Here is a 9742-nt window from a genome sequence, read left to right on the forward strand (position 1 = left end):
CAAGTCTTCAAGTGGAAGCATACTCCTATTTTCTTAACACTGGAGGGCTGATCCGTGTTTACTTTACCAGCTCACACCCTTAAGAGACTGCTGATAATATTAAACAAGTCATAGGCAACCTGTGTTTCATGACTAGTATGTGGCATGACTATATAATGGCTTAAGTATGTTATACCAAGTGCTTTTAACTCCAGTTTCTGTGAACACAATGTTGCAATGTTTACAAAAAGATTAACATAAGGCTCTATAATAATAATAGCAGTTTAACTTGTTTGGCCAGTTACACATGTTCTTTAGGAGCAATGTTCACATTCACACTACCTGAGGCATTAGTCTTTTGCAGCTGGTCACTGTGCACCTGCTGGAGCTTTTCTAATCCGATTCAGGATTTAAACCAGCAGCACTTCAGTCACAAACTTACTTTAAACCAATGATGTGTTTTTTTCAGTAAGCCAACGCTTTTTAGTTAAAAGTCAGTTTAATATAGAATGGATGGTAATTTATTGTAAAAATGTCAACACCAAGTGAAATCAAGTGAAATTTCAGCAGAATAATAATTTATTTCAACTTTGATTTACATGATAGATGGCTTCTCTTATCTTCATTATTAAAACGTATACAGTACTGTCATTGGAAAACACAATAAATACAATTACTGAATAAAATAACTTGAAGATAAATAAAAAAAATGTAATATGTAATAAATGTAATAAATATCCTTGTGATCCAATGACACAGTGGCATACATACAGTATGTCCATTAATTTGCCAGATATAAAACACAAGCCATAGTTTCTTGTATAGAAAGCAAGGCTCATAAAAAACAAATAAAACATATTAGTGCAAATCCTTAGCTTCTTATATCAGCGTTCTCAATTACAGATAACGGAAGAGAAAAATTGAATATGGCTTTGTGTGCACTGAAAACCCGTGGAACAGGAGAGGAGGTGTTTAATTCCTGAAGAACTCTTTCTCAGTTCCTCTAGATGAGGATAGACATTCTTCGTCACCTGAAGAACTTGTCGATGGTGTTGCGAGGACCGAGGCCTTTAGCCTTCTTAGAAGGAGGAGAGGAAGGCGAGTCCCGTCTAAAAGTCATTAAAAAAACATCCCTTGTTATTACTTCACCTTACATGGAATATGAACAGATCACATGTCAACATTTTGTGCAGCAACAATCTGTAATCGAGCAGTTCCACCTTTTGGTTTTGCCTTTACTTGCTTGCGTTGGCAGGAGACGGCCTCTGTCTGCGGACAGAAACGGACACTAATGAACATAGATAGAAAAAAGAAAAAAAAACTACTCTGACCAAAAAAAAAAATGACATCCACCGAGGAGGCACACAATTGCAGCACCTGCTCAGGGATATAAAGAGTGCAATTTCTAAGGCAGGCTTGTTTAAGAGGAAACCGAGGTGCAGTTCATTGTAGGAAATGAATAGGTGAGAAAGTGATTTAGCAGTTTCCAAGACCAGGGCAAAGGAAGCCCCATGGGCTGAAATGAGATGTCTTTTCTCTGTAGGAATTGATTCAAACTTCTCACACAATGTCACTTTCAGTAAATAACAAGGTCATAGGCCACTGACTTCCTCCGAAATAGACATTCCTTCTGTTAACTCCAAAGATGTCACACAGCCACAGTTTATAGGCGATCGTATCCGTCGTCAGAAGAGATAGACACATTCTCAGACTTTAGATCCATGCAGGAAACACTGGCATACCTGGAACCCCAAACTACACAACGAACTAAATGAATAATTAAAGGCTATAACTGATAATATTTATAATAATGTATCTGCCGCTCTTTGGTTCACTCTCACAGTGTTGTTTTTTCAGCTAAAAAGCTCTAAAAACCCACTCTACACTAACTGCCTAGCACCAAACAGCAGATAGACACTGTTAGTGACTAGCTGGTAAACATAGCGTAGCATTTAGCAGCTAAAGAGAGTTGTCTCAGGAGTTGGTAGAGACCAAAAACAGAGCTGACGACTCACTCTCAAATGAATGCTAATGTTGCTCTGTAACCGCTGGATGTTTAAGCAACTGTCTGATAACAAGTTCACCAAAACTTAAAGGTAATGATATGTCAATGTTGTGTTCACATCTGGTTTCTGCTGCCCCCAAGTGGCCCAAATGATGAAACGACCTATTCTAATTCTAGCAGGACTAATAAGACTTCCTATCAACAGATCCTCAGTGGATAGGGTGGACATCTTCAAGTACCTGGGGGTACAGGGTCTGACATGGGTGCTGTGCTGTGTACTGACTCAGTGGTGAGAAAGGCAAGACAGAGACTGTTTGGCCTGAGGAAATTCCGGGTATCCCCTCAAATACTGTGGAATTGGGGCGGCCTCTAGCTCACCCAGTAAGAGTGTTCGCCCCATGTTGGCCTAGTCCTGCAGCGGCGCAGGGTTCGAATCCGACCTGCTGCCCTTTGCTGCGTGTCACCACCCCCCCCCCCCTTTCATATCTATCCACTTTGAAATAAAGGGAAAAGCCCCAAAAATACTGTGGAATTTCTACTTCTGCATCATCGAGCGCATCCTGACGGGTACATCACTGCCTGATACGGAAACAGCACCGAACAGGACCGCAGGCTCTGCAGAGAGTGGCTTGTTCGGCTGAACACACAAAAGGCGGTGCCCTACCCTCACTAAACAATATTTAGATCAGGCGCTAAAAAAAAAAAAAAAAAAAAAAAAGCTAGGAGAATCACTAAAGACCAAAACCACCAGGGAAACAGCCTTTTCTCCCTTTTGAGGTTAGGAAGAAGGTACCGGATACACCAGGCCAGCAATGAGAGGCTCAGGAGGAGCTTCTACCCTCAGGCCACTGGGATCCTAAATGAGAACACTGCACTGAAATTGTATCTCATACGATTTTCATGTGAAAAATAAAATAAGATAATTTAAAAATAAAAAGTGCACAGAATGTGGTTCCTGTTTAGTGTAGAAGTGTTGAACAACCTCATTCAGTACACACACACACTCACCTAAGGCCTTGCTATTTATAACTGAAGGTGGATTTATGGGAGACGATGTCTGCCTGCCGAGCTCATGTAGGACCTCCTGGTTCAGACAGAGGTCAACGTGGTGGTTGAAGATAGTGAGATCATCACTATCCTGGGACAGCTGACATACTGGGCAGATGAGGATGGGGCCTTTATCATAATGTGACTGAGGCTGGCTCGAGGTCGCCGTTTTGTTTTCACCATTGATCAACAAAACGGTTTGAAGAGAATCGTTTTCCAAGCTGTGCTGGTCTTCCTGAGGATCAACTCTGTTGGACTCTACCTCTTCATATTCTTTCTGATGATTCTCTAGGTCCAGATCTGACTCTGTGTCAGAAACGGTGCATTGGTTTGGCTTTATAGAGGAATCACTGAGACACTGGTCTATATGTCTGTTGAAGAAATTCAAATCAGTCGTCTCCACCTGCCTAAAACACACCGGACAAGTGAGGCTCTCCGACACTGTGGCACCACAGCCTGATGTGGATGCATGGGCCTCTACAGGGGAGACAAAGTCATTTTCTGAGAGATATGATGCTGTAGAGTTACTCTTATTCGCTGTTGTTGATGACTCTACACCCTTTTGAGCACAAGTGTCTGTGGAAGTAATCACAAAAGCATTCTCCCCAAGTCCTTCCTCTTGTGTGCTTGCATTCGCTGCCTGGAGTTGCAGTCTCTTGGCATGAGCCCTTTGGAAGAAAGACTGTTTGGGTTGATCACCAGTTTGGCCCCCCTCTAACCCCCTCTGCTTACTCCCCCAGGGAACTTCCTCTTGTCTCTGGCACTTCTGCACCAGTGGAAGACAAGCAAGGGGCCCAGTTTGTAAGGAGTAATTGGAGAGATGCGCTTTATCAAGCTTTTGATTCATTCCTTGGGAAGAGCCACTAGAGTCTGTCTTGCCTGGCTGAAGAAAGCCAATGATGCTCCTCTGCAGGGGCTTTTTATCATCCAAACTGACAAAGGCGGAGATTCTAACACCTACGAGCACAAAAACAAATTATCGGGAGAAAACTTCAAAATGAATGCCAACTGTGTTATTATTTCCACATGCAGTGTGTCACAGATCATTTAGATTTATTTCAAGATAGTTACTGATATGTAAGTTATATTGCTATATCTAATTACCCATGAGCCTCAATCTGAGTGGCTGGGGGCTTTCATTGTCGATTTCCGTTTTCAGTAGGTCCTTAGCAACAGCAAAGATCTCATCCACTGTGGCAACAGCATACGGCAGCGTCAGCGCCCTGGTTTTTACCTCAAAGTTCACGTTCTTAAGCTTCAGTGTTACCGTTTTACCCTTTAGGAAAATAAAGAAAATACAAAGTTGAATTCATATTATGGAAAGCAGATAAGGTCATTTCTGTCTGCTGTCTATCAATATCTTAATTATAAGCGTAATCAATGATACTGTGTGGAAGGGCAATAAATAGACGAGAGATGGAAATCTGTATAATCTGTCACATCACGGATTGATTCATCAGAATGCCTTCTGTGAATAACACGCCACAAAGCGCTTTCATAGTAATGTGATCATCTCCCAGGGAGACATTTCCAAGGCTGATAGTAGCCCCTGCTGTCTCCTTAATGGCCCTCCATTTCCTCCAGCTATCAAGGCCACATCAGGACCCAGGCAGGGGGGTGATGATCGTGCCAAGCCATCCAGACCTTGCTCTATCGATTCCAAAAGGAATGGACAGGTTGAGGTAATTGTATGAGATTATGTTTGGAGTTAGGGTGATTGTAGGGAGGCCAAGAATAGGACATTAGTTCTTTTTTTGTCTCTCTTTCTCTTCATCCATTTTTGTCAATTTCTGTATAGCTCCAGTTCTTGCTTTATTTCGCTTCTCTTTGCTCAGACTATCACATAGAGTGTTAAGGCAATATTCGTCCCAGAATAGGGCTGGGCGATATGGATAAAATCAAATATCACGATATTCTTGACCAAATACCTCAATATCAATATTGCAACGGTATTATTATTTACACAATGATATTTTTGATAAATAATAATCAGAAATGTTGATTTAATGACAAAGTGTGTAAGGGATGATAATAGAACAGCTATGTTGAGTTCAGAAAATTATATCACTTTACTCTAATGCAGCCTTCAAAACCACACTTAATATATTACAATTTTACGATATCCAAAATCTACGACGATATCTAGTCTCATATCACGATATAATATCGATATATTGCCCAGCCCTATCCAAGAAATGTCTTAGCAGGTATAAATTAAAAAAAAACATAAAGTATAACCTTGTGTGTGGTTGACAGGTAGCCAAAGACAAGCTACTTATTCATAAGATATGTGCATGCGTATGTTCATGTTGCAAAATAAATAAAGCAACCCTCTTTCACTACCTTTAGACCTTCTTTCTTCATGTCTTCTGCCAAGTCTTCACAGAGCTCCCTGCATAAAGACAACTGCTCCTCAACTTTACTCAGTTCTTTAAATGTCCTATAGTGTCAGAAAGAGTGGGACAGAGAGGAAATAAGGGAGACTTAAGAGGATGGACACAAAAAAAAAAATCAATTCAGCTGTGTCAGTGTCTATTTATGCCTTATTAAAGCCATACCTTTCTGTACTCATGCTTTTTCTTTCTTCATGTCTGTTTAAAAGCAAAGACAGCGAGTATTATCTCCTCTCTCTGAACTGGACTCTTTTCTTTTTTTTTAAATCAGTTGTGTTGAGTTTTATTAAACATACAGTGAAGTACCTAGGTATAAATGTAGAGCCCAGACCCAGGGAAACCTGCAGAAGATGATGCCAGGCTGTCTCCGAGAACAACAACGACAGCAACTCCATCTGCTGGCCAAGATGAGAACAGCTACTGATGCCCAGCGCATTTAGCATCTTCTCACTCACCTTCCCTATGCCAGAAACCTGAAAGGATACACAAACACATTTTTACTCCTTAACAATTTATATAGATTTTCTTTCACCCATTATCCCCTTTCTGCAGCACATCATTAGTAACTTTACACCCCATCTGTCAGCCTTTAATAATACAAAAACACATGATTACCTTCTAACGTCTTTCCATAATTATTCACCAACTACACAACGAGACTCTCTGTTTATGTTTTAGTTTGAGCAATGTGTGCCGTACTTTGCGAACTGGGAGTTTCTGGACGAAGTCCATGACTGCCTCTCTAGTGGAGGGGAGTCTGTATTGGCCGTTGGGCTTGTTCTTGTCACTGCACACCTTGGCAAGCATCGTGTTTGGAGCAATTCCTAGAAGAGTGAATAGCGGAATTGAATAGTGTGTTTGTAAATAAATGGCTGGCAAAACTTACACATAATCTTGATCATAATTCTATAAAAAAAATGTGCAGGAAAGACTTTTATTATTATTATTATTATTATTATTATTATTATTATTATTATTATTATTGTTGAGCTGCGTGTTATTGCAAAGAATAAATGAGTTGCCTGTCCCCTCATACTTCTTATTCAGGAAGTAGGGAGGAGGGAGAGGGTGGAAAACAAAGATGCCAGAGAAGTGAAACCCTACGTTCTATGACTGTTATAATTCTCCTGTGAAACTCAAATAAAAGCTAAACGTTTAACAATAGCAAGATTGACCAAAAAAAAAAAAGGATAGGGTTTCTTTAATCACGTCAGAGTGGTTTTCCGCTCACCTGCACTGGCAGTCAGCATGGTCTTCTGCTCAATGCGGAAGCGCATCTCTCTCACAGCCTCGTCAACAGACGTCCCAAACACCTCGAACGCACCACCAGCAGCACCGACACCTTCAGAGCCCGAAAAGCAGGGAGAGGAGCTCGGGCTGTCGTCAAACAGCACCGGAGAGAGGTCTTTCTCCTCTGGCACTGCCTCCTGGGGAAGCTTAATCTGCCCTTCACCTTTACAGAAAAGAACGGACTTCACACCAAAATCTGATGTACTTCTATTGTATGAAACTTTGATCATATAACAGAAATGTTCCCTGTTATGTTGTCATGTCTACAGTAAATGTGGCAACAGTTGCAGTTACAAAAAACAACACTCCACACCATACAATCATACTACATTTCTGTAAAAGTAAGTCCTGCCTGTAGCGGCGCTGCTGGCGTGTATGCGATGTGTACGCAAGGATTCTGGCCAGCTCTGCCTCTGTTCCAGGTGGTCTGTAAAATCCAGATAGGCTTCATCCAGACTCACTGGCTGGAAATGAGGGTCATACTCTGCAAAAATCTCCCGGACCTAACAGAAAGACACAAATGCATGAGCACCTGTTAGTTTAAGCAAGTAGCGCCAAAACGGCGGCACAGCATTTGTTTTTTTTAAAGCATAATTCTACATGTATTTCTGTGTGCGTGTGCATGCGTGTATGTGTGTATGTGTGTGTGTGTGTGTGTGTGTGTGTTGCCATCAATCTTACCTCACCACTCACAGCTCTGTATTTAGCGAAGTTGGTTGGAACAATAACTAAGTTGGGGCAGAGTTTCTTTGCAATGAAGCCAGGCATGGCAGCTCGGACCCCGTACTTCCTGGCATGGTAGTTAGATGTTGACTGAAAGAAAAAGGGTGAGATCGAAATAAAACACTTTGAATTTGTCTTGAAGCCATTCATATTACATTGACATTGGTTTAAATACCCATTCTTTCTAAATTGACAGTAATGTAGTGCATTCAATTTAGTAATATATAAAATATGCTTCTGAAGAGTTATTCCTACACTGTAATTTGAGAAAATGTGGTATCGCTGGCTGCAATATATTATAATGTGAGAATCATGGTTAGGAGATTCACAACGATGTGATAAATATTTTAAACATCCTGGACATTTGTGATAATTTGAAAAAATGTGATTAAAGGGTTTGTGATTAATTGTATCACAGAAAATGACCAGTAATGCACATAGTTTTTCTATAATAATAATAATAATAATAATAATAATAATAAATGTAATTTGTTGCGCCTTTCAAGACCCCCAAGGACACTAAAATCATATTACTTTTCTTTTATTTCTATGTCTTCTTTGAGTTAAAGTGTTATGTGGGCAAACCCCATTTTTTGGGGGGCTTTTCTGCCTTTAATTTTTGACAGGACAGCTAGGTGAGAAAAGGGGAGAGAGAGGGGGAAGACATGCAGGAAATTGTCAACAGTTTGGATTCGAACCCTGGACCTCTGCATCGAGGCATAAACCTCTCAGTATATGTGCGCCTAGTCTACCACTGAGCCAACCCGGCCACGCTCCACTATTTATTTATCTAAGAAGTTACTATCATATTGTGTCCATTTCCCCAAACATGTTTTAACCCACCAGCATGCTCATGGATCCTACAGCCATGGGCTTGTCCTTCAGCTCAGGACAGTCTCTTATCTCCACAGCAGCGTAAAAAGCATCCATGTCCACATGTACAATCACACGGCTGAGATCACGACTTCTCTCCAGCTCGGTGGCCATCCTCTCTACCTATGAAGAGAAATTTGATGAAAAACACTTAAATAGCGTGATATTTATGATGTAGCTGTTTTTGTTTTTTGTTCAATAGCACATCACATTTGTCTGCATTTCTTTTTGATTGACATCTGACAAAAAGAAACTGATGCCAACTTCATCCAGTTAAATCCATGTGTTTTTCTTACCTCAACATGTGCTTTCTTTAACTGTTGTTCTGTGATCTGTGCCTTTTGTAGCATCATTTTCTCAATGCGCTGGTTCACCTGCTGCTCTCTCTTCAGCTCATTCTCATAAAACCTAGATCCCTGCAGAGCAACGACAAGGACAATAAAGACTTACAGATTCTGTAGCACAGCTATAATGAAAAGCTACAATAGCACATCTATTTTTAGGACTGTATGTCATATACGCTGATGATATGGGACTTTCACATAAGGCTACATACAGCGGGTAAAACCGGACCGATCACATTTATGATTCTTATGTATGGAAGATTATTGGTATGGTAAGTCTAGTTGAGCGGTTAGTGTCTAACGTTACCTTGGATGACTCCATGATGATCTTGTTGATCTTGTCCCTGTCAAGACCCTCCATACCAGCCTTGTTGTCATTGATGGCCATCCTAGAAAGGAAGCCCTCTCCTTTGGAGTTATCAACCCCATTCTCCATCCTGAAGAATGGATCCTTGATGGGGAAACAGTCGGTTTTGTTTTTTTGTCAGTATGGTCCAATTTATTACGATCTCAACTCTGTTCTAAAGTTAGTTGACAACAACCCTGTAAGATGTCGTAACTAACGTTATGTATACAAGTATTATGTATGCAATGTTACCTTTTCTAGCTAGATCATATAACCAACATTAACTCAGAAACTTACCTTTTTTACTCTGAATGAACAGGATCGCTGAATTAAAATCGCTCAGCTGTCCGACGTCTTAAACGTTCATGTCTGTACATGTTATGAAAACAGTACTACGGATTTGGCGGCACTTCCGCATACATGCGTCATCCCCGGAAATGTCCGGACTTTTAGCCTGTTTACTTCTTTAAATAAACACATTATATAATACAGTCAATTATTTAAAAAATTCAAATGAAATAATTTATCAAATAAGTGATTCATATTTAATAAATACAATTAAAAAAGAGATCACATTGCAACTATATGAAAAAAAAGTAATTATTTTAATGTGAAGGGAAATGTGTGTGACTTCCGGTGTCACTGTGATCATCAGAGTCAGAGAATGTCTAATAAGGGGAGAACTTCCACTCTCGGGAAAATTCCGGGTTGGTACAATGGGGCTAATAGGGAGTGAGATAGG

At 40.5% G+C, this 9742-nt stretch overlaps 1 protein-coding gene across 1 annotated transcript; it reads right to left on the bottom strand.

Annotated features, from left to right (window-relative positions):
• Positions 1-535: 535 nt before the first annotated feature.
• polk (polymerase (DNA directed) kappa) lies at positions 536-9447 on the bottom strand. Its single transcript, XM_039804298.1, has 15 exons — positions 9298-9447; positions 8962-9105; positions 8607-8726; positions 8281-8433; positions 7396-7527; positions 7067-7217; positions 6656-6877; positions 6124-6248; positions 5731-5897; positions 5590-5622; positions 5375-5471; positions 4136-4307; positions 2993-3988; positions 1200-1248; positions 536-1088 (listed from the first exon to the last, which is right to left on the bottom strand). Exons 2-15 carry the CDS (start codon positions 9088-9090, stop codon positions 1007-1009), a joined length of 2628 nt encoding a protein of 875 aa, XP_039660232.1. The 5' UTR covers positions 9091-9105; positions 9298-9447; the 3' UTR covers positions 536-1006.
• Positions 9448-9742: the final 295 nt, after the last annotated feature.

Source organism: Perca fluviatilis, chromosome 6, assembly GCF_010015445.1.
Source record: "Perca fluviatilis chromosome 6, GENO_Pfluv_1.0, whole genome shotgun sequence".
NCBI classification, from domain to species: Eukaryota; Metazoa; Chordata; class Actinopteri; order Perciformes; family Percidae; genus Perca; species Perca fluviatilis.